We start from the raw sequence: 24,652 nt of genomic DNA on the forward strand, positions 1-24,652 counted from the left end.
TTGTTGGAGTGATCCCTTTATCCTTATGTAATGTGCTTCTTTGTCTCCTATTATAGTCTTCGTGTTAAAGTCTATTTTTGTCTAAGTATTACCACCACTTTTTTCTTCACTTTCATTTGCATGGAATATCTGCATTCATCACTTTCAGTACATATTTTTTGGTCTGAATTGAGTCTCTTCTATGCAGCACATAGACTGGTCTTTTTTTTTTTTTTTTTTTTTTTTTTAATCCATCCAGTCACTTTATATCTTTTGGTTAGAGCATTTAGTTCCTTTACATTTAATATAATTATTGATAGATATGTACTTATTGTCATTTTGTTAGCTGTTTATTGTTTGTTTTTGTAGCTCTCTGTTTCTTTACTCTTGTGATTTGATGACTTTCATAGTGCTTTGCTTGGATTCCTATTTTTTTGTGTATCTGTTATTGATTTTTAGTGCCATGAGGTTCATGTATAACACTATGTATACAACAGTTTAAATTGACAGTTGCTTATATTTGAACACATTCTAAAAGCACAGTACATTATTCTCTGCATGATTATGTATTTGAGATCATATTTTACATATTTTTATTTTTGTAGCCCTTAACTAATTATTATAGATGTGGTTGATTTTACTAATTTCGTCTTTTTACTTTTACAAGTAAAAAGACAATAAAAAATAATTATTGTCTTTGAATTTTTATACTAGCTTTAAGTGATTGATCTACTACTTTTACTGTATTTTGCTTTTGTAGTGAAAATTTTCTTTCATAATTTTCTTACTGCTAGTTATGGACTTTTCTGCTTAAAGGATTTCCTTCCACATTTCTTGTAACACTGGTATAGTGGTAATGAACTTTAACCTTCTGTCTGGAAAACTTTTAATCTCTCTTTAATTCTTAGTGGGTAGCACATTCTTGATTATAGGTTTTTTCATTTCAGCTCTTTGAATATATCATGCCAGTCTCCCTGGCTTGCAAAGTTTTGGTAAAAAATCAGCTAGTAGTTGTATGGGTGTTTTGTTGTATGTAAGTAGTTGCTCTTCTCTTGCTGTTTTTTAATATTCTCTAACTTTACTTTTTGGCATCTTCCTTATTATGTGTCTTGTTTTGGACCTCTTTAGGTTCATCTTCTTTGTGGCTCCCTGTGCTTCCTGGACCTGGATATCAGTTTCCTTCCCCAGGTTAGGGAAGTTTTCAGCTATTTTCTCTTCAAATAAGTTTTCTACCCCTTTCTCTCTCTTCTTTTGGGACCCATATAATGCAAATGTTTGTCTGCTTGATGTTGTCCTAGTGTCCCTTAACCTTTCCTCATTTAAAAAAATTCCTTTTCCTTTAGTTCTTCTGTTTGGATGATTTCCACTACCCTGTCTTCTAGATTGCTCTTCTGCATCCTCTAATTTGCTGTTGATTCCCTCTAGTATATATTTCATTTCAGTTATTGTATTGTAAAGAACTGATTGGTATATATATATTTTTTTTTTTTCTTCTATCTCCTTAAGTTTTCACTGAGTTCATCCACTCTTCTACGTTCAGTAAGCATCTTTATGACTATTACTTTGAATTCTTTATCAGGTAGATTGCTTATCTCCATTTAGTTTAGGTTTTGTTTTTTTTTTTCAACTGAGGTTTTGTCTTATTCTCATTTACAATATATTCCTCTATCTTGTTTTATCTCTCCGTGTTTGTTTCTTGGTTTTAGGTAGATTAGCTATGTGTCCTGTGTTAAAGGTAGTGTCCCGTGGGCCTAGAAGTACAATTCTCCCTGGTCACCAGAACCAGGCATTCTAGGGGTATCCTCTGTATGGGCTGTGTGACCTCTTGTGATTAGGCCACAAATGCTGTGGGCGTGCTGGTGGGCAGGCTAGCCCCTGGCACAGCTGGCTGAGAGGCCTGGCTGTGGCTGCTGTGGACATGCTGATGGATGGCATTAGGCCTCAGTGTGGCTGGCTCCGAAACCCAGCCACAACTAGTGTGGTATGCTGGTGGGCAGGGCTATCTACCCCCATCCCAGGGCTGGAGTCACTGTGAAGGGGTACCAGTCCCAACAGAGGCTGCCCCCTGGGTGGGAGCTGCTTTGGAGGGGCACCTGCCAGGGTGGGTGGGTTGGGTGGGGCAGGTCTGCAGGAGAATGATGAGCTATGCTAGTGAGGTAAATGGAAAGTACTAAATTATTGCTTGCCAGTGTTGGGCTAGCTAGGCTGAAGGTGGACAAGAAAAATGGTGTCTACTGGCACTTCTGTTCCTGAAGAAAGTGCCCAGCCTCTCCAGTACCCTAAAATTTGTCATTAAATCTTATGTCTGGCTCAGGTGATTTTCAAACTGCTGCCTCTTTGCTGGTTCTTGGATCAAGTGATACTGTCTGAGGTCCTTAAACAGCAGAGTCTAGATTTCCTATGGGCCTCGGGTCTTCTGGAGTTAAACCCTACTGATTTCAAAAGCAGACATCATAGGGACCCATATTCCTGATGCAGATCCCCAAGAAGGGGGTGTTCCTGATGTGGAGTTGATCCCCTTTCTCCACAGAGAAGACCTCTACACCTGTGATATCCCTCCTGCTGTGGGTCACTATTGGATACTTCTCAAACTACTGTTTTTCCACTGGGTCTAAATGGTAAGCAAGCCTACATGTGAGCCTTCCAAGTGGGGAATCTCAGTTTCCGATAGCACTTGGGGACCCCGGACATCAACCTTGTCGATTTTCCAAGCCAGATGTACTGGGCGCTTGTTTCTCTGGTACAGATCCCAGGACCTGGAGTGCCTGATGTGGAGCACCAATCCCTTGCTCTTCTGTAATAAATGCCTAGCTGGTGAGAACCCTCCCTATTGGGTGCTGCCATTCTGTTGGGGGGGGGGGGGTCGTGAGACTGTGTCTCTGCCTTTTTTACCTATCTTTACCCTTTGTTGTGGACAGCAGTTCATCTCATTTTTAGATCTTTTTTGGGAGGCAATAATCCATATGTTCCTGTAGAGTTGGTATGTTTGAGGGAGGAGGTGAGTTCAGGATCTTCTTATGCTGCCATATTGGACCTAATCTCCTGGATCCATAAATTTTTTTGTCTGCCCTTCCATATCTCTTTTCCTTTACTCTAAACTTGTTCTGTGTGGAGGGATGCTGACCTGTCTGGACTACATCAATGAGCCCACTTGCTTTCTGGCTTCTGGTTGGCTTTGGTTAACTGGAGGGCAGAAGAGTTGAGTCAGAGTATTTTAACCACCACCCCCCGCTTTCTCCTTGCTATGGCTAAAGGCTGGCTGTGCCTGTCTCCTATTGGGGTCCTCTCTGAAAGTTACAGTTCTATATGGATTCCTGTAACAATTTCCTCTCCTTGGGGACGAAGGAGTAACAGAAATCTCCTCCTGTGACTAGCCCGGGGGTACTCTGATTATCTCCTTATTGACTTTTCTAAACACTGACTAAACATTTGTACATAGTCCTTTTATTAAACTGCCCTTCATTGCCTAGTTTGCATATATCTGTTTCCTACTATAATAAATATATCAACTGAAAATGTGTGGTTTTAATAAACTTGAACATTAGGGAGTCCACCAGACATTACATATGTTGATATTTAAGATTTTTCAAGTTTCGTACATGATTATTAACAGTAATATATCTCACCTGTTCATAGACTTTGAACCTTCCAAAGGATAGTAGAAAAGAGCAATTATAGTGAGAACAGTTTCCATGGTGTTTGTAAGAGTTCTGGTACAGCAATACCACGTGAACCAAGAGCATAACTGGCAAAAAAACTAAGAACAATTATAAGCAAACATATATTGAATGGGAAGTGGAAAAGCTCGGTATTACCTTCTTCTATGGAAAACAGCAAGTCAACATACTGCAAAAATCACATCAAAAGGTAAATGATATTGAAAACAGACATGCCCAAACATTGTTTCCAAGAAGTTATATTACACACAGGTCTGTGACGATTCCACATATATATATGTTAAAGTTAAGTTTATATTTTCAGGTAAATTCTTATGGCATTGCATTTGATTGAAGTCTCACTTCCCACTAAGAGAAGGCATAAAACAGGTTGATGATAGAGCTTAGAGAAGACTGAAGTTTATAAGTAGATTCTTCCAGTCAGTATTCCTGAAAATTGCCTTTTATTACTGACAAGTCTTTTGACGGTTTTTTATTGACTTTGGTTGGGAATGTTGCCTTATATTTTGATGAAAAATTAAGACAGCACAGGAGAGAATAAAAACATGACTATCAGGATGTATCGTTAAATTTTAATTTGGAAATTGACTAAAATAATAAACCAGTTTTTGGGAGAACATGCAAACAGAACCGTCAAGTCTACAAAGCAAATGTCTTCCAAAAAGCTTGTTAGCTGGTGCAAGGATGTTAAACTAGCTTCCTGTCTCTTGAAATGTAGCCTTTAAAAAATGTTCCAATTGTTTGTGGATTTAAAGACTTTTCTTAAACCAGAAGAATCTAGTACTGCTACTCTGGAGTAAGGATTTCAAAGGCATTATGCTTTTGCCATTTTAGGTTGAGCCTTCAGCAATGTACAGTATATAGAGACTGATTTTATCCTTGAATCAAATTAGGAAGGAGTCAATCACTACTCCAATCTGTCTTTTTAAGGCAAACAAACACCCTACCAGCAGATGTCTTATTAATGATTACTAAATTATTGATATTTATTAATAAATATTTAATAAATTATATTCCAGAAATGTGTTGATTGATTGGTCACTTGGAACTTGGAACACATTTTCCAGTAGACAGGATTAAAAAGGCAGTAAGATTTCTAAGCTGGCTCATATAAGTTTATTTAATTTAGGAAAGAGCCAAGTGAGGTTAACCACAATATTAAAGAATCCAATCACTCTTCAGAATATGGTTTCAATGGGAACCACTGAATGGCTGAATCCAAGACTGAGTGTGAGATCAGGAATCTCCCTACTGTGAAATAAAAAGTCTGACAAAAGACAGTTTTCTACACTACATTCTCTCCCTTACAGAGTCTATTTCAAACATTCTAGCTAGAGGTGAAGGAATGCTTCAGTGAAAACGTACTTCTTAGGCTCAGTCTCAGGTAGCTAGAGGTAGTGAACAAAGCCTGTAAACAGTGGATGTGATCTGTGAGGTAGGCAATTCCTACTGAGTTTTCTTTTTTTAAGAGTTTTTTTTTTTTTTTAATGTTTATTTATTTTTGAGAGAGAGAGACAGAGAGAGAGAGAGCATGCAGGGGAGGGGGAGAGAGAGAGGGAGACACAGAATCTGAAACAGGCTCCAGGCTCTGAGCTGTCAGCACAGAGCCCAAGACTGGGCTCGAACCCACAAACTGCGAGATCATGACCTGAGCTGAAGTTTGACGTTCAACCAACCAAGCCACCCAGGTGCCTCTAGCAATTCCTACTGAATTTTATGGAAGGTGAGGCAAGGACTCTGACAGGTTTGATGAGTGAAGGTCCTTAAACAGGCTGTTCCTAGGGTTCAGCCTCTCACAGATTTTGAGGGCATCAGTGGCTTCTGTCACCCAAGGTGCAATCAGAAGGAAATATATGGCATGCACCACTTGCATTTTGTTATTCTTCATTATGGAAGTACCTCGAAAAAGTTGTATAAATTATCTTTTGAAGCTGTTTTGAGAATTGATATTTTTCCATGTGTTTCACGCCTGTAGGAATGAAGTAAGTGACATAGTTTCTAAAGTGTTTAGGACTTACCACCCATTTTGCCATTTGCTGATTTTCTAGTTGCTTCATTAATGAATAAAGCCTGATGTCTGCTACAGCAGACAGAAGTGCTTGGGCAAGTCTAGGAATCCAAATCTTCAACAGTTAAAAAAAAAAAAAAAAAGATATTAAAAACATCTTAATGGTTCATGTTGAATTATCATAAGAAATCAACAAACTGATCCAACTATCAATTAAAGGCCATTCTTAGTACAAAAATAGACAATATAGTATTCTTCTGCAAAAATAGTTTTGTTTTTTTTTACAAAAATTATATTAATTTTTCAGGGAAATGCCCAAGGTAGTTTTATCATTCTCATTCTTGCTCTGTAATTTATATATTACAACACTACTACTTTTAATTTAGATAGCCAGCAAAACATTTCATTGTGTTAAGATTCTATTTTACAAGGACATTTAGTGGTTTTTGTTAAATTTTTATGAACTATATACAGTAATGTGTACTAGGTATCATACTAAGTACTTTATATGTATCAGCTCATTCAGTCCTGCTAACAATCCCTGTGAGATAGGTACTACTTTATAAGTGAGGAAACTGAGGTACAGAGAGGTTAAATAATTTTCCCAAGGCTGCACAGCTAGTTAGTGTGGAAACCAGAATTCAAACCCAAGTCTGCCTACTTCTAAAGCCTGTGCTTTTTTTTTTTTTTTTTTTTTTTAAATTTTTTTTTTTTCAACGTTTTTTATTTATTTTTGGGACAGAGAGAGACAGAGCATGAACGGGGGAGGGGCAGAGAGAGAGGGAGACACAGAATCAGAAACAGTAAAGCCTGTGCTTTTAACTACTAAGTTACATTACTTCCCCATCCTGCAATAAAGATGATAAAATTACTTTTTTTTTTTTTCATAAAAGGACAAGTATTCCACAGTTATAGAAACATAGTAATCAGATGACATTAAAAAGTAATTTAAGGGGAGCCTGGGTGGCTCAGTGGGTTAAGCATCCAACTCTTGATTTCAGATCAGGTTATGATCTCCCTGTTCGTGAGATTGAGCCCTGGATCAGGCTCCGTGCTGACAGCCAGAGGCTGCTTGGGATTCTCTCTCTGGCCCTCCATTGCTCACACTCTCTCTCTCTCATAATAAATGAACACTTTAAAAAAAAAGTAAATTTAAGAGTAAAACTAAAGAATAAATGTACTATAACTTAATTACAGTTAGTAATTCTAATGCTACACATTGACATCTTTGAGAGTTTTAAAACAATGTCAGTTATTATTAACAAAATAACACAATGATAGAACACAATTTAAACTTAGTTTGTTCAAGGGTGCCTGGGTGGCTCAGTCGGTTAAGTGTCCAACTTCAGCTTAGGTCATGATCTCACGGTTCATGGGTTCAAGCCCTGTGTCAGGCTCTGTGCTGAACTCTTGCTCAGAGCCTGGAACCTGCCTCAGATTCCGTGTCTCCTTCTCTCTCTGCCCCTCCCCAACTCGTGCTCTGCCTCTGAAAAATAAATAAATGTAAAAACAGGTTTTTAAAAAAAAATTTAATGTTTTATTTATTTTTGAGACAGAGAGACAGAGCATGAACAGGGGAGGGGCAGAGAGAGAGAGGGAGACACAGAATCCGAAACAGGCTCCAGGCTCTGAGCTGTCAGCACAGAACCTGATACGGGGCTTGAACTCACAGACCACGAGATCATGACCTGAGCCGAAGTCGGACACTCAACTGACTGAGCCACCCAGGTGCCCCTAAAAACAGGTTTTTTAAACTTAGTTTGTTCAAAAGATGTGTTTCTAAAAATATATGTAAATTTGTATTTCTGTTAGATCAGTCTTTATTAACTTTATAGTTAGAGTGGCTTTACTATCAGGTATCAGTGGCTTCTAATACTTTATGTTCCTTTTCTTTGTCAATAATCTGTAAATTAAAAAATCTGTAAATTAATGTTTAAGTCTTAAAGGTATGCTGTACTTCATAATTTCACTTAAACTGTGTCCTGTAAAATACAGCAAAAGACATCTATGTACATACCTTGTTTACTCTGCATAAAGATCTATATGTTTATGTCTTATCTTTCAGGCCTGAAAGTAGTTCATGTGAAAAGCCAATTTGGCTACAAATAATATAAGCCAACAATATGAGGAAGTCACTAAAACTAAAAGAATCCTTGTGCATTGACAGAAGTATAGTATTTATGGAGTTAATGGTTACACTGTATTCTGAAGTAGTTACACTAGCTTTCTTTCTATTTTTTTTCAAAAAAATTTTTAATGTTTATTTTTGAGAGAGAGAGAGAGAGAAAGAGACACAGAGTGAGTGGGGGAGGGGCAGAGAAAGAGGGAGACACAGAATCTGAAGCAGGCTCCAGGCTCTGAGCTGTCGGCACAGAGCCTGACGCAGGGCTCAAACTCACGAACTGTGAGATCATGACCTGAGTCGAAGTCAGATGCTCAACTGACTGAGCCATCCAGGTGCTCCTACTCTAGCTTTTAATAATGTATTCAGTTTGGAGACCTACATTTTAAGACAGATATTAACAAATTACAGGATGTCTAAAGCACATTATCTGATTATGATACTTAAAACTGGAGACGTTTATCCTGGATAAATAAAACTTTTTGAATGGCTGTCATGTAGGAATCTTGAATTTAAAAGAAGGTTGATTTTTAGTACAACACAAATGGAGATGTAAACTCTCAGTTATTAGAAGTCTCTCCAGACTTTTTTTTTTAGACATTTTATTTTTCTTCTTTTTTTAAGTTTACTTATTTTGAGAGACAGAGCAGAGGAGGGGCAGAGAGAGAGAGGAAGAGAGAGGATCCCAGGCAGACTCTACGCTGTCAGCACAGAGAACCCCCTCTCCAGACTTTTAAGATACCATAATTTTCTAGGTTATAGTAAGGACCTGAGAAGAATTAAATAATAGTTACATATGGCCCTTGAAAATAAAAAGTAGTGGGATGGGGCGTATGAAGGAACATGCAAGGGGTAAACCTTGAGTATGATGCTGTGTTAGCAGCTTACCATTCTCCTGTTCTTGAAATTCCTGATTCCTCCATTAAACTCCAGAGGCCGAATGCCCTTGTGCATCTTCTGACTATTGAAAGCCCCCAGTGTGGTAACCTGTTCAGGTCTCCCTTCTATATCCCTTTCCTCTCACATGTGCTAAGCCAGTGCTGTCCAGCAGAACTATATATAACATGAGCCACATAATTTAAAAGTGTATAGTTGCCAAATTAAAAAGTAAAAAAAAAAAAAAAATCCCAAACAGGTAAAATTAATTTTAGTTATTTTAACCCAATATATCTAAAATATTATCATTTCGTCAAAATAAAAAATTGCAGAAATATTTTACATTTTTATTTTATACTTATTTTTTGATATCCAGTATGTATTTTACACTAACAGCACTTCTCAATTTGGATTAGCCACATTTCAAGTGTTTAATAGACACATGTGGCTAGTGGCTACCATATTAGTGCAATTCTAAGCCATTCCTAATTCTGTATACACACTTTATGCAGTTTGGAGAGAAGCTATCTGGTAAGAGCATTAGGCTGTGAATAAGTAGACCTAGGATTTAGTTTTAGCTCTGCTTTAAAAAAAATTTTTTTTAATGTTTATTTTTGAGAGAGAGAGAGAAAGAGCACGAGCAGGAGAGGGGCAGAGAGAGCAAGATACAGAATCTGAAGCAGGTTCCAGGCTCTGATCTGTCAGCACAGAGCCTGACACGGGGCTCGAACCCACAAACCACAAGATCGTGACTTGTGCCAAAGTTGGACGCTCAACTGAGCAACCTGACTCTCCTAGCTCTGCTTTTGACATGCTGTGACCTTGGTCTATTTACCTTACTTCTCTGACCACTTCTAGTTTCAAAATTATGTAATCTATGTTTAAAATAATCAATTATGACAGTATGAGTGACCAAGTGATAGCATCTTAATGTTTCTCCACCTGGTCAAGTTCCAGATAGGACAGAGGTTTTGGGGAACACAGCAGGGTGGGGATGGGGACTATAGGAGGCTTACTTTAAATCACAAAATGGCCAGGTGGGTCAGCTACATGTTGAGGAAAGTGGATTGGTTCTGAAGGAATAGGAAGTTTTCTATCTTGAAGACTCCTTTATTCATAATATAACCTACTTCTTGGCATATAAGATATCCTTAATATGTATATGCCTGTGTTTCCAGAGTTTATAGTTATCCTACACAATCTAGAAGCCCTGACAGGAGAAGAGAATTCACAGCTCCTAACTTCTGCATGTATCAATGGGAGAAACTCTGCAACTGCTGTAAATTCTCCTTCGCCATGATCCTTCCATGTGTCTTTCTTTCCAGGCTCCAAAAACCCCTCAGGATTTGGATTACCTTTGGAATTCTGGGCCACTTCCCTTACAGAAAATGGGGAAGTCCCAAACTTCTGAGTCTAACCTGATGACAGCTTAAAGGAAAATTAGTTTAGAGAATCTTTGGCACCATTAGTTCTTCTTTTGTACCCTCTCTTGGCAAATGACCCCAGAAATTTATGATTTGGTAATTACAATCTAACTTACTACTGCTGCCTAATTACTACATACATAGCACAATGATTGTGTATATCATTAAATTCTTGTGAAATTAATTTTCCCTAGGTTTTAATTTCAACACTAAATCCTGAGTAGGTTTATATGTATTTAGTCTTCATAAGCTCCTATAACATGGTCTTCTGATGGCAAATTAAAAAAAAAAAAAAAAACTAGCTACAACACGGCTGTCATGTGATTCTTTCATGAAGGAAGAATACTTCTAAAGTCCAAATAATGAATATACAATGTAGTCATCCTCAAAGTCTGCATATCTTAACAGGATTCCTTGAAGGAGGACACTTCCATGCTCGGTTTTGTGTTTTAGCATGTAATGAAGAGTTACACATCACAGTACGTCTTTGGAACTGTGGGCTTCCTAGATATGGTCAGAGTTTAGCAGTATCTTTCTAAAAACAAATATTCTGATACCACTATCATTTGGTTAAAATACATTAGCCTTTTAAAAAGGGTAGAATAAATCTACTTTTAATTACTATCAGTTAGTTAATATAGATTGTTAGCCTTTTTAAAAGGATGGAGTAAGTCTACATTTAATAACTGTTTTGATTACTTTTATTTAAACTTACCAGCAGCTGAACACTATCTTTCCCCAAAAGATGTAGAATCTTGTAAATGCTTGCAAAGATTAAGGGATAAGTGTAACCCCTCAATCGTTCTGTCCATTCCCAGGTCAAATAACCATAATTAGTAATATTAAGGACTAATGTTAAATAGCACTGAAACAAAACCTATTTTCATTTCTATGCATAAAGCTCTTTTTTTGACAAAGAAGCTTAAAAACACAGCATTTTATACTGGTTTTTCAAACTAAAAATAGAATCGACCAATTAAACTCATAACTTCTTCAAGATGGGAATGTGCTTTTTTACTTCATCTACATCCTCCACAGTACTGAGCACTATGGGAATACATGCTAGTTAAAGGCTGAGTCAAGTATATTAACATCAAAGAAAGATATAGAAGAAATATTAGTGTAAAATAATGGTATACTTCGATAAGTTAAAATTACTTAGAGAATATATGGAAAATCGACTAAAAATACATAATAGAAGCTAACACAATTTCGAAGATGAATATACATTCGTAATATAGGAAAGAAACTACAAAGGATATTTGAAAACCATGTGATGTGCAACTTCAAGAGACTGCCAATATTCATCTGGAACAAAACTTGTCTGGACTAAAAAACAGTTACATATTCGTAATGCTATAGTAAACAAGACCAGATAAATGTTTTCACCAAGAAGATCTGAAAAACAAAAAACAGGTAATTGTGGCATAAAAGTCAGGCAAGTTCCACTTGCAGAACTAATGCTCTGGTTGGCCCCTTGCTTAGATTCTGTTAAGTCACCGTAGAGAACTCTGGCCTCTCTACACTCTGGCCTCTCCCGTCAAAACAGAACTGGGCTGAAAGTTATACAAGGGCCAGAGTCTCACCATTGGGTAATTGCCACTCCTTTCATCTTTCTTGGAACTAACTGTATAAAGAGAATAGTAAGATAAATACTGAAAAAGAGACTGGGTTAACTAAACCCTGAGGCTATATGGGTATCTAATGAAAGAAACCAGCTAACAAAGTACTAAGGAGCAACTCTTCTATATATGTCAAACAGTGGCATATCAAATGGTCCTTTGTATGTTTTTATTTTTTTTTTTTTATGTTTATTTTTTATTTTATTTTATTTTTTAATATATGAAATTTACTGTCAAATTGGTTTCCATACAACACCCAGTGCTCATCCCAAAAGGTGCCCTCCTCAATACCCATCACCCACCCTGCCCTCCCTCCCACCCCCCATCAACCCTCAGTTTGTTCTCAGTTTTTAACAGTCTCTTATGCTTTGGCTCTCTCCCACTCTAACCTCTTTTTTTTTTTTTTTTTCCTTCCCTTCCCCCATGGGTTTCTGTTATGTTTCTCAGGATCCACATAAGAGTGCTTTTGTAGCAACATGGATGGAACTGGAGAGTGTGATGCTAAGTGAAATAAGCCATACAGAGAAAGACAGATACCATATGGTTTCACTCTTATGTGGATCCTTTGTATGTTTTTAAATAGCCTTTATTGATGTTTATGCAAGGTGCTGAGTTCATTCCTTCACACGCCTTACCTCGTTTAATCCTCCCTCCAAACTATGCTAAAAAGTAGATATTGGTCTTTTTTTACCTAGGAAATTGAGACTAAGACGTTAAACTGTCTCGTCCAAAGTCAAAAAGGTTGTAAATGACTAAACAGGACTCAACACAGGTCTATCTGCTGCATCCAAAGCCCTGCTCTTTACCACAAGTGGGCAGTCTGCAGGCTGAATACAGAGTTTTTGGGGGTTTTTTGTTGTTTTTTAATGTGAACCTAGTTGCCAACATTTTAAAATCCTATTTTATATTAAAATCTATATTGTAGCATTTCAAAACTAAGAACTGATGCAGAGCTCAAATGGCAGCAACTGGCTGGTTCTGAAATATAAGGTGCTTTAACTTATTTAGACGTGCCTGTCTGGCCTCCTGAGCATTTGTGTTTGCACTCTAATCCATTTTGAGTCTTTTGCTATCATTCTAGGTTCCTGCCACTCTCCTTCTTTCTTCTCCAGGAATCACATTTAAACATTTTCCAGACAATTGGTACATTCAACACAACATACATGCCCCATCTCAACTTTCATCTTTCAGAAACACTTAAAGAAACCTCCCGACTGAAATATATCTGCTGAAAGCATACCTTGTGAAAAAACCCTTTTACTCTGTGGACTGGGGAGAATAAACAGTACACAGAACTGGCCCTTGGACAGGTGATCTTGAATCCCTAAAAGTTCAACTATTTGTCCAGCTGCCTCTCCCTTTCCCCGCGTCACAACCCTCCTTCTTCATTTAGCAAAATGATTCTCCCCTTTCTTGGTCTCAGGTTTCCAGAAGAGAAACGCGGCATTCTTTTCAGCCACTTATACCGTGCTTGGTATATATAATGCGCTCAAATATTTACTGAATGAATGAGAAGTCCATCTTTATATTAAAACCCCCCTCCGACATATCAAAAATCCACTTGCTGGGGTGATTTTTCTCCTGTCAACATCATCACGACATACCAAAGAGAAGACAGAGGGGGCGGTGGGAAAAATAAATGGGTTAGGAGTCAGAGCTGGTCTCACCCCATCCAGGAATCAACCCCTCCGCGGCTACGAAACCTCAGGTAACTCCCGGACTGGGTACCCCCTTTCTAAAATGGGGGTGGCAACGTCATGTAAATTCACTCCACACGGCCGGCGGCGGCAGAATTAACTGATGCAGAAAAGCACCCTGCAAGAGGCAGGGATCGAGAATCCGGTCTCGATCGCACGATTTCTTGGCAACCCTACCCAGCAGATGGAGCCCTAGCTCAGGGTCCGCGGCTTCCCGCCACTGCCTCGGAGCTCCGCGCCCGCACCCCATCACTCACCTCCGCTGCGCTCGGAGCTATTCGGGGGGCTGAGGTACAAAGTTGACTTTCTCTTTCGCAGCTTCATCTTCTCGTGGGAGCGGTTCTGCAGACCGCGGAAAAAGAGTCGGCCGTTGCCACCTTCTTGCTCCATCCTGCACCTATTTCGATACCTACTGAGGATCCCCTGACACCTCAGTCCCTCGGAAGAAGGACCCTGAAGTAACGCGCGTTGCTCTTCCGCTCATTAAGTTTGGCCACTGCAGCAGCCGTAGCTCGCAGGCGCGGAGATACCTGGGAAAAGGCAGCCTCCTCACGCCGGCCTGAGAAGTTTGTCTTTGCTTCGGAATGTTGCACGTTTGTCTGGCGCGGGTAAGCTTTGTCGTGAGCTCGCCTGCGTTTTTCCTTTGGCTTCTCCTTCTCGTGAGATTGCTGCCGGGATTTGGCTTCTAGGTCTCTGAGCCCAGGTTTCTCTTCCGGAAGCTGCTGGAAGGAGCTGGAGCTCCGTTGCGCTGGGGCAGGCAGGAGGCGGGGTCAGCGAAGCCACGGCCGCGCGTTCGGGACGTTTTGGTGGTAAAGATAATAGTAAACGTGTTTGCGTGACATTTCACTATTTGGGTGGTCGCTCAGTAACTGTCGAACCAAGTGGGTAGGGTAGGATGATTTAAGCTGATGTACAGATGTGGGAAATGAGGTTCGGAAAGGTTAAATGACTTGGGTAGGGTCACTTAGCAAGCTAGCGGCAAAAGAGGGAATCTCCCTATTTGGTGTGGTTTATCTTCCAAACAGCTGACTTGCTTTTTTTTTTTTTTTTTCTGTTACATTCAGCAGGCGATTAACCATAGCATGCTTCGTAAGCTGTCATTTATTTAGATTTCTTCTCCATTTTAGCGATATTAAGGACAACCTGGTTTCTAATACCGGTTCTGCCACTAATTTTTGTAACCTCGGGGGCTGGTCTAGGTGACGGTGAAAGATTGCTATCAGAAAACATGAAAATCTTTTACTTTGCTTTCTTCTTTCATAAACATGTTTTCTCCAGAAACTAAGGTGTTCTCAGGTATAATTTTCTGAGAAATAGTGGAGTTTTAACTCCTCAGCTTTTAAAAGTAAACCCAGCCAGATCTCCTTTATATTTTTATCAAAAGTGGATGGAAATTATTTATGTTTGATGTCTACTTGTACCTTCTAAAGCATCAAAGGGAACTCACAAAATCTTTTAGCCTGTTTTTAAAAATTGTTTTTAATCACACATACTACCAAAACCCATAAAATAGTTTAAAAAGGGGGGGGCAATAATGAAAAGTAACAATTCTCTTTCTTCTACTTCAGATTGGATTGACAGTCACTTTCAACTTCTGGGAGCTGTTTGTTACAGTAGTTAGCTTCATGTAGTATGTGAAGGTGTAAACAGTATGTCTCTCTCCGCCCCCTCACTTTTGCCATTTTAAAAATTATCCATTTAAAACTATGGAGAATATGCTGTAATAGGATTTAGCTTTGTCTCACACCATCCCCAACCCTCATTTGTCATACTCCCTATATATTTCTATTCGTGCTTTAGTTAAATCAAGTGATATGTACATATTATGATGAAAATACTATTCACTCTGGAACAAGGTAGAGACATAGAACCTTTTCAAGGAGGCTGTGCTAAGTTATTGCTTTGCTTCCCATTTTTTTTTGTACGCAGATCTGAAGATCTTTCCTGGATGTGGAGTATAATTTTTCAAAACCACTGTGTGGCAGAAGCACTGAATACATTTGTTGAAAAATGTTTGGGAGATTGACTCTTCCACAACTGCTTTTTGCTAGCATCCTTGGAATTGCTGGAGGAATGTATATTTATCAACCAATATTTGAACAGTACTACCGAGATAAGGTGGAATTTAAAGAAAAGTTGAAATTGACACAAGAATCAGAAGAGAAGAAAAGTTAATACTACATGGAATTGAACTGCAATTGTTTAAAGTTCTATTGAAATTATACACTGACTATAAATAATGTAGTAAGAACTTCTCAAATCTATTTTAAACATAAATAAATCATAGGCCATGATTTTAAAACAAACATTGTCGATTTTTGTGTTTACTTTTATTTGCCATCTTACGTCTTTTAACCAAGACAGATTAGTATTGTCTTAAGTATATTTATTTATTTTGAGAGAGAGAAAGAGCATGCATGGTGTGTGTGAGTGGGGGAGGGACAGAGAGAGAGAGAGGGAGAGAGAGAATCCCAAGCAGGCTCTGCGCTGTCAGCACAGAGCCTGACATAGGGCTCAAACTCACTAACTGTGAGATCATGACCTGAACCAAAACCAAGAGTTAGACACTTAACCAACTGAGCTACCCAGGTGACCCTAGTAATTTTTTTAAAGACTAAAATGAATGTCTTAAGGAGTATTTTGTTTCCTAGTTGAGGTTAATTTTTCTGGGAATGCAGCATATACAGAATCATGGGAAGATCCTTTATATTTTTAAAATAGCTGAGAATGATGTTTATAGCACTGTTTATAGATGAAATGGATCAAGTTAACTACCTTAGGCAGAATGTGCCTCAAGTAGCCTACAATTAGCCTGGTTTAATATACTTGAGCAGTCTTTCAGCCCCAGGCAGAATGGAGGAATAAATTGAGAATTGGGGTAGCCCAGAGCAAGGTGGGGTTTTAGAGAAGATAGTGTTATATAAGATGGCAGATATGACACAGGATCTGTTTAACATAAGCAAATTTACATTAATAATGGTGGTAAAGGTGGAATTAATTTGTTATGAATCTATTATTTATGTATGTAAAGAATTTTTTGAAATCACTAAGAACTAATAATTTTTATTCTAATCTTAAGCTTGTATTTTCATTGAGAGCTATCAATGTAATCACATGTACAAAATGCTTTATTTAAAGCAACTCTTTTATTGTTAGTTTCTTTTTCTTTAAAAGTAAATTTATTATAACTTAATCTAAGCTATCTATGTTGAATGGAAGCCAGCATAGGTAATTTTTTTTAAAAAGAGTGAAGAAAAAATTACAAAAATAGTACATGTTCATTAAAAATTCAAACGATACAAAAATGAACAAAATGAAAAGTGAAAATTATTGATGCATATACTGATTTAATCTGTCCCTCCAACAGTTTAGTGTGAGCTTTTGTGACTGTTTTTCCTCTATGCACATAAAAGTACACATGATAATTTTATTTTATTTTTATTTATTTATTTTTTAATATGAAATCTATTGTCAAATTGGTTTCCATACAGCACCCAGTGCTCATCCCAAGAGGTGCCCTCTTCAATACTATCACCCCCTTTCCCCTCCCTCCCACCTCCCATCAACCCTCAGTTTATTCTGTTTTTAAGAGTCTCTTATGGTTTGGCTCCCTCCCTCTTTAACTTTTTTTTTTTTCCTTCCCCTCCCCCATGGTGTTCTTGCTAACTTAAAAATACACATGAAAATTTTAATTCATCTACCAAGTATTTACTATGTGATAGGTTTAGCTTTGCTTGACTACAGATAGATTCTCTTGCATGAGTTTTCTCATCATGGAACCCAGGCTCAAGGAGCATCCCCTTTCTGGGATATGACAATATAGGACTGAGAGACAGAGGAAACTTGGAATTGTAAGCTTCTGCTCAACTGTGGCAAATGTCAAGCCTTGTCATATTCTTTTGGTTTATAGCAAGCACATCACATAGTCAAGCCCAGAGTCAAGGGCAGGGACACAGACTTCATACAGGGTACAGAGTCAAGTCATATGACAATGGGCAAGAATATATGATCCTGTTATATCCAAGGAATGATAAACCCATATATGTAGCATCAAATTAAATTGAACTGCTTTTGATATTCCTGAGAATGATGGCATTGTCAGTTTAGCATTTACATACCAAGCGGCAGAGAATGAGTTAATTTTTTTTCTAATAAAGATATTGCAGCTATTTAAATGAAGGTCACAATGAGATACCCACTTGACATACAAACAAAAAAGATGGAAAAATAATAAGTGTTAGCAAGGATATGGAGAAATTGAAACACTGATCCACTGCTGATGGGAATGTAAAACTTCAGTTGCTGTGGAACAATTTGGCAATTCCTCAAAAAGTTAAGCAGTGTTACCTTATGACCCAGTAATTTTACTTCTAGGTATATATCCAAGAGAAGTGAAAACATGTCCACACAAAAATTTATACATGAATGTTCATAGCTTCATTATAATAACTAAAAAAGTAGAAATTACACAAATGTCTATCAATGGATGGATAACAAATTATATTTCCACACAGTAGAATATTACTCAGCCATAATTAATGAAATAGTGATACACGGTACAACATGAATAAACTTGGAAAAACATGAAAGAAGATGGTCACAAGAGACCCTCTATTGTAATTCCATTTATATGACATGTCTAGAACAGGCAAATGGAGAGAAACAAAGATTAGTGGCTGCCAGGATATGGGGTTTCTTTTCAAAGTGATGAAAATGTGTTGGAACTAGATAGTGGTGATCAGTGACAACTTTGTCAATATACTAAAGACACGGAATTGTACACTATAAAATAGTGAACTTTATAATAATTCTATCTCAATAAAGCTGTCTTAAAAAAAAAAAAGAAAGAAAGAACAAGGATACAGCATCCAGAATAGCTGCAATTGAGATAGTTCATTCTTTCTGCCACAATCCATCTAGTTTGTTTTTTATGTGTAATAAAAAATACATAGCATGAAATTCATTATTTTTACAGGTTTTATGTGTACAATTCAGTGGCATTAAGTACATTCACACTGTTGTGTAACCATCACCATCCATTTTTCTCTAGAACTCTTTCCATTTAAATTTTGCCAGGCCCAGAGAGGTGAATTCAGTGGGGATATAGAGACTCTGCCCACATCCTTAAAATCTTTAAAGATGGCATTAATGTCTGCAGTTCTTTGCTTAAATTGCTTCTCATTTACTGTTTTAGCCAGGGAAAGCATATTCAGAGGCTTTCAGTTGGTTCTTTCTACAATAAGGATTTGGTAGGGACTGAATGTGACACCCCTGGCAAAATTCATATGTTGAAACCCTAATCCCCAGTGTGATGGTATTTGGAGGTGGGGCCTTTGGGAGGTAATTAGATTGTGCAGGTGGAGCCCTCATGAATGGGATTAGTGCCCTTATAAGAAGAGATACAGGAGAGATGATCACTTTTTTCACCATGTTAGGATTATAGCAAGAAGGTACAAACTGGAAAAGGGCCTTCTCACCAGACACTGAATCCATGAGCACCTTGATTTTGGACTCCCCAGCCTTCAGAACTGTAGGAAATATTTGTTGTTTAAGTCACCCATATTATGGTATCCTGTTACAACAGTCTAAGGCAGGGTTCCATAAGGTCAGTGATTATAGTGTATGGTCCTTTTAATGTATTGTTGAATTTAGTTTGCTAATATTTAATTGAGAATTTTTGTGTCTATATTCATCAGGGATATTGGCCTGTAATTTTCTTTTTTTGTGGCATTCTTAACTGGTTTTGGTATTAGAGCCTTGTAAAATGAGTTTAGAAGCATTCCCTCCTCTTAAGCGTTTTTGGAAAAGTTTGAGGATAGGTATCGAATCTTTGAATGTTTTGTAGAATTCACTGGTGAAGCATCTGGTCCTGAGCTTTTGTTGAGAGGTTTTTGATTACTGATTCAACCTTCTTACTGGTAATTTGTCTATCCCAATTTTCTATTTCTTCATTGATTCTGTCTTGGAAGATTATCTGTTTCTAAGAATGTATCCATGTCTTCTATGTTGTCCAGTTCATTGGCAAATAATTGTCCATAGAAGTCTCTTACAATCCTTTGTATTTCTCTAGTACCAGCTATAACCTCTCTTGCTAGTTTTACTAACTTGAGCCTTCTCTTTTTGGTAAGTCTAGCTAAAGGTTTGTCAAATTTGTTTATCCTTTCAAAGAACCAACTCTTAGTTTCATTGATTTTTAAATTTTATTTTTAGTTTCTATTTCATTTATTTATGCTGTGATCTTTCTTATTTTTTTCTTTCTACTAACTTTGGGCTTTATTTATTCTTTCCTAGTTCTTTGAGATGTAAAGTTATTTTATTTGAGATTTTCCTTGTTTCTTGAGGTAAGCTTGTATCATTATGAACTTCACTATTAGAACATTTTTTGCTGCATCCCATGGATTGTGAATTGTTATAGTTACATTTTCATTTGTCTCAAGGTATTTTCTGATTTCCTCTTTGATTTTTTTTGTTGACCCCTTGATTGTTCAGTAGAATGTTGTTTAATTTCTACATATTTGTGATTTTTTTTTTTTTTTTTTTTTTAGTTTTCTGCTTGTAATTTTTTTTAGTTTCATGCCATTGTGATCAGAAAAGATGCTTGATAGGATTTCGGTCTTATTAAATCTATTGAGGCTTGTTTTGTGGCCTAACATGTGATCCATCCTGGAGAATGTTTCATGTGCACTTGAGAAGCATGAGTATTCTGCTGCTTTGGGATTAAATATTCTGTATTTAGCTATTAAGTCCATCTGGTCTAATGTGTGGTTTAGGCCAATGTTTCCTTATTGATGTTCTATCTGGATGATCTATCCATTGATGTAAGTAGGGTGTTAAAGCACACTACAATTATTGATGCAGACAATTTCTTCCTTTAGATCTGCTAATATTTGTTTTATATGTAGGTGCTCTTATGTTGGGTGCACAAATATAATTTTTATATCCTGGGTTGGGTTGACTGCTTTTTGAACAGGTAACGCCCTTTGTCTTTTATAGTCTTTGTTGTAAAGTCTGTTTTTTCTGGTATAAGTATAGTTACACCAATTTTCTCTTCATTTTTATTACATGGAATATTTATTTAATCTCTTCCCTTTCAGTCTAGGTGTGTCCTTACTTCTGCAGAGTTTCTTTTAAGCAGTATATAGATGAGTCTTGTTTTTTTAAGTCCACTCAGCTTCTCTGTGTCTTTTGATTAGAGAATTTACATTTAAAGTAATTTTTTTATATTTATTTTATTTTATTTTATTTTTAATGTTTATTTATTTCTGAGACAGAGACAGAGCATGAGTGGGGGAGGGGCAGAAAGGAAGGAAGACACAGAATCAGAAGCAGGCTCCAGGCTCTGAGCTGTCAGCACAGAGCCCGACGCAGGGCTCGAACTCACAAACCATGAGATCATGACCTGAGCTGAAGTTGGTTGCTCAACCGACTGAGCCACCCAGGTGCCCCAAAGTAATTTTTTAAATTTTAACTTGTTTTATTTATTTATTTTTTAAATTTACATCCAAATTAGTTAGCACATAGTGCAACAATGATTTCAGGAATAGATTCCTTAGTGCCCCTTACCCATTTAGCCCATCCCTCCTCCCACAACCCCTCCTGTAACCCTCAGTTTGTTCTCCATATTTACGAGTCTCTTTTGTTTTGTCTCCCTCCCTGTTTTTATATTATTTTTGCTTCCCTTCCCTTATGTTCATCTGTTTTGTCTCTTAAAGTCCTCATATGAGTGAAGTCATATGATTTTTGTCTTTCTCTGACTAATTTCACTTAGCATAATACCCTCCAGTTCCATCCACGTGGTTGCAAATGGCAAGATTTCATTCTTTTTGATTGCTGAGTAATACTCCATGGTATATATATACCACACCTTCTTTATCCATTCATCCATCGATGGACATTTGGTCTCTTTCCATACTTTGGCTATTGTTGACAGTACTGCTATAAACATGGGGGTGCATGTGTCCCTTTGAAACAGCACACCTGTATCCCGTGGATAAATGCCTAGTAGTGCAATTGCTGGGTCGTCGGGTAGTTCTATTTTTAGTTTTTTGAGGAACCTCCATACTGTTTTCCAGAGTGGCTGCACCAGCCTGCATTCCCAACATTTAAAGTAATTATTGATAGGTATGTACTTATTGCCATTTTGTTAATTGCTTTCCAGCTGGTTTTGTATTTCCTGTTTGTTCCTTTTTTCTTCTTTCACTTTTTCTCTGTGCTTTAATGACTTTCTTTAGTGTTATGATTAGCTTTTTCCTTTCATTATCTTTTGTGTATCTATAATAGGTTTTTCCTTTATGCTTACCATGTGGTTCACATATAATAGCCTATATATATATATATATATATATATATATATATATATATATATATATCAGTATATTTTAAGTCAATAGCAACTTAAATTTTTACATATTCTAAAGCCTCTACATTTCTAGTCCCCTACCATGTTTTATGTTGTTTTTATTAAAAAAAATTTTTTAAGGTTTATTTGTTTTGAGAAAAAGAGAGAGCAAGAGCAGGGAAGGGAGGGAAGGGGCAGAGAGAGAGAGGGAGAGAGAGAGGATCCCAAGCAGGCTCCATGCTGTCAGCATGGAGCCTGATGTGAAGCTCGATCTCACAAACTGAGAAATTATGACCTGAGCAGAAATCAAGAGTCAGATGCTTAACTGACTAAACTACCCAGGTGCCCCCCTCCCCCATGTTTTATGTTTTTGATGTCATATTTTATATCTTTTTATTTAGTGTATTTGTTAACTAGTTATTATAGTTATGTTTGTTACGTTTGTCTTTTAACCTTAATCCTAGCTTTATAAATGGTTTGTCTCCTGCTTTTACTATATATTTATTTGCCTTCAGTGAGATTTTTACTTTTATATTTTCTTGTTATTAGTGTGTTTTCTTTTCTGCCTAAAGATATCCCTTTAATATTTCTTGTAAAGTTGGTTTAGTGATGATGAGCTCCTTTAGCTTTTGCTTGCATGGAAAAATCTTTATCTCTCCAATTCTGAATGATAGATTTACTGGGTAGAATATTCTTGGTTGGAAGTTCTCTTTTCTTCAGCACTTTGAATATATCATGCCACTCCCTTCTGGCCTGCATAGTTTCTGCTGAAAAATCAGCCAGTAGTCTTAAGGGGTTCCCTTGTACATATTTTTTTTTTCTCTTGGTGCATTTAAGACTTTTTCTTTAACTTTTGACATTTTAATTATGATGTGTCTGGATGTGGATCTCTTTGGAGTTTTTTGTCCTTTTCTCTCTTCTCCTTTTGGGACTCCTACACTACTAATGTTATTCTGTTTGATGTTGTTCCGTAAGTCTCCTAATCTATCTTCTCTTTTTAAATTTCCATTTTCTTTTTGTGGCTCTGTTTGAGTGAGTTCCATTGCCTTGTCTTCTTGGTGACTGATCCATTTTTCTGCATCATCTAGCCTGCTGTTGAATCCCTATAGTGTATTTTTCAGTTCAGTTATGTTCTTCAGCTCTGTGACTTCTGTTTAGTTCTTTCTTATATTTTCTACCCCTTTGTTGAAGTTCTCACTGTATTCAACCATTCTTCTCCTGAGTTTGGAGAGCATCTTTATGCCTATTACTTTGAACTCTAGCAGGTAGATTACTTGTTTGCATCTCATTAAGGTCTTTTTCTGAGGTTTTGTCTTGTTCTTTTATTTGGAACATACTTTTACTGTTTCCTCTTTTTCCGTGACTCTTCATGCTTGTTTCTGAGTATAATGCAAACTAGCTACCTGTCCCAGCCTTGAAGGAGGTATCTTACTTTGAAGGAGATAGGAGGTGAAACTTGTTGTTCAACCTTGCCCTAGATCTTATTTGTCTTTGGAATCTTTGTGATTGCCTAAGTAGACTGATTTATTCTTGAAGGGTTCCAGTTGTTGACGGTGTGCTAAGACCTGTGATCTCAGTCAGCACCTGGGTTCAGGCCGATTGGAAGCCAGATCCTTAGGCAGCAGCTTTTAACATATGTAAATATATAGTCCTTTGGCACACAATTGTAGACCCTGCTGACCTCTAGGTCAGGCGATCTGGAGGGTTCTCTTGGGTAAGAGTCATAAAAATCAGGACTTCAGATGAGTGTATAAACTCCTTTCTGGGAAGTACCAGTAAGCTGTGATGAAGTCAAGGGAGGATGCAAAGACGGTGATTCCCTGCCTACATTCCCAGGTAGTGCCTCTGTGGTCTGTAGATATCTGACAAACCTAAAGCCTGTCCATCAGGTTAAAGCTACAGAACAAGTAAATAGGGCTTATCTGCAGGCAGTCAGGGGTTGTGTTTTGGTCAGTTTTCTACGTAATGCTCTTGGTATAGTACCTTGCCCTGAAATGTTTTTCTAGTTTTTACAATCCTGTGGTGCCCAGGAACATAAGCCATTTTGGCCACCAGATTAGCCCCTCTGGTCACCAGAGTCAGGTATTCCTCAGGTGCTCCCTGTGTGGAGTGTGTTTACCTGCAGGCTTTATCAAGGCTTGGGACAAGTGCTGGGAACAGGAAATGCCTGTAGCTTTAGTGAGTGGGGATTCTTTTATTTCTGGTTGATACTAGGGAGACCTGTTGCAGCAGCATCTTCAACTGTCAATCTCAACCCATAAAGGGCAACGACCATTGATCTTTTCAAAGATGTCAGGCCTCCTCACCAGTGCCTCCGTGAAAGGAGTATCATCAGGGCCATCCATGTAACAATCAGGTGGTGGTTTCTCCAGTCTCATCACAAATCAATTCCAATTCTAAGATCAGCAGGGCAGATAATGGGAGTAAAAGGGTGAGAGAGAAAGCCAAAAAAAATGGTAGATTTTTAAGTGGGCCACTAGACTTTATCCAAAGGGATATTCTAAAGGGACTTCTGAAAGTTTTTTTTTTTTAAACTATTGCAAAATAATGTCACACTTAGAGAAAAGTTACAAAAATAGTGCAAAAAATTTTCATCTACTTGTTACCCAGATTCCACAAATGTTAACATTTTATTACATTTGCTTTAATCTCTCTCCATATATGTGTATTACACATGAACACACACATTATTGTTTTTCTAAACCCTTTGAGAGTAAATTGCCCACATGATGCCATTTTACTACTAAATATTTCAGTGTGTACTTCCTAAAAACAAGGATATTGTCTTTCATAATTACAGTGTAATGATCAAGATCAGGAAATTAAGATTGATACAATATTATCTAATCTCAGATTTTATGCAAATTCTACCAAGTCCTTTTAGTGCTCTTTAGGTCAATAGACAATTT

General features: G+C 37.5%; 2 protein-coding genes across 4 annotated transcripts in view; one reads left to right on the forward strand and one right to left on the reverse strand.

Annotated features, from left to right (window-relative positions):
- Positions 1–13,801, reverse strand: part of PIGB (phosphatidylinositol glycan anchor biosynthesis class B) — a 39,954-nt gene extending 26,153 nt beyond the window's left edge. For both annotated transcript variants that reach the window (XM_042941960.1, XM_042941958.1), the window contains exons 1-5: positions 13,663–13,801; positions 11,349–11,484; positions 10,802–10,919; positions 5,675–5,779; positions 3,606–3,736 (exon numbers count right to left, since the gene is read on the reverse strand). In XM_042941960.1, the coding sequence (XP_042797894.1) occupies positions 3,606–3,736; positions 5,675–5,779; positions 10,802–10,919; positions 11,349–11,484; positions 13,663–13,795 (623 nt within the window). In that variant the 5' untranslated portion in view covers positions 13,796–13,801. The remainder of the gene's footprint in view (positions 1–3,605; positions 3,737–5,674; positions 5,780–10,801; positions 10,920–11,348; positions 11,485–13,662) is intronic.
- Positions 13,802–13,924: 123 nt separating this feature from the next.
- On the forward strand, positions 13,925–15,696 carry PIGBOS1 (PIGB opposite strand 1). Of its 2 annotated transcripts, none has more exons than XM_042941962.1 (2): positions 13,925–14,013; positions 15,335–15,696. In XM_042941962.1, exon 2 carries the CDS (start codon positions 15,416–15,418, stop codon positions 15,578–15,580), a length of 165 nt encoding a protein of 54 aa, XP_042797896.1. In that variant the 5' UTR covers positions 13,925–14,013; positions 15,335–15,415; the 3' UTR covers positions 15,581–15,696. The 2 variants fall into 2 exon arrangements, with proteins under 2 accessions (XP_042797896.1, XP_042797897.1); XM_042941963.1 differs by lacking the exon at positions 13,925–14,013 and adding an exon at positions 14,112–14,214.
- The last annotated feature ends 8,956 nt before the right edge of the window (positions 15,697–24,652 follow it).

This window comes from Panthera leo, chromosome B3 (assembly GCF_018350215.1).
Source record: "Panthera leo isolate Ple1 chromosome B3, P.leo_Ple1_pat1.1, whole genome shotgun sequence".
In the NCBI taxonomy this organism is placed as follows: Eukaryota; Metazoa; Chordata; class Mammalia; order Carnivora; family Felidae; genus Panthera; species Panthera leo.

Bases quoted from the DNA above. Each gene is read 5' to 3' on its own strand.
- PIGBOS1 (XM_042941962.1), top strand. From the start codon at position 15,416: ATGTTTGGGAGATTGACTCTTCCACAACTGCTTTTTGCTAGCATCCTT.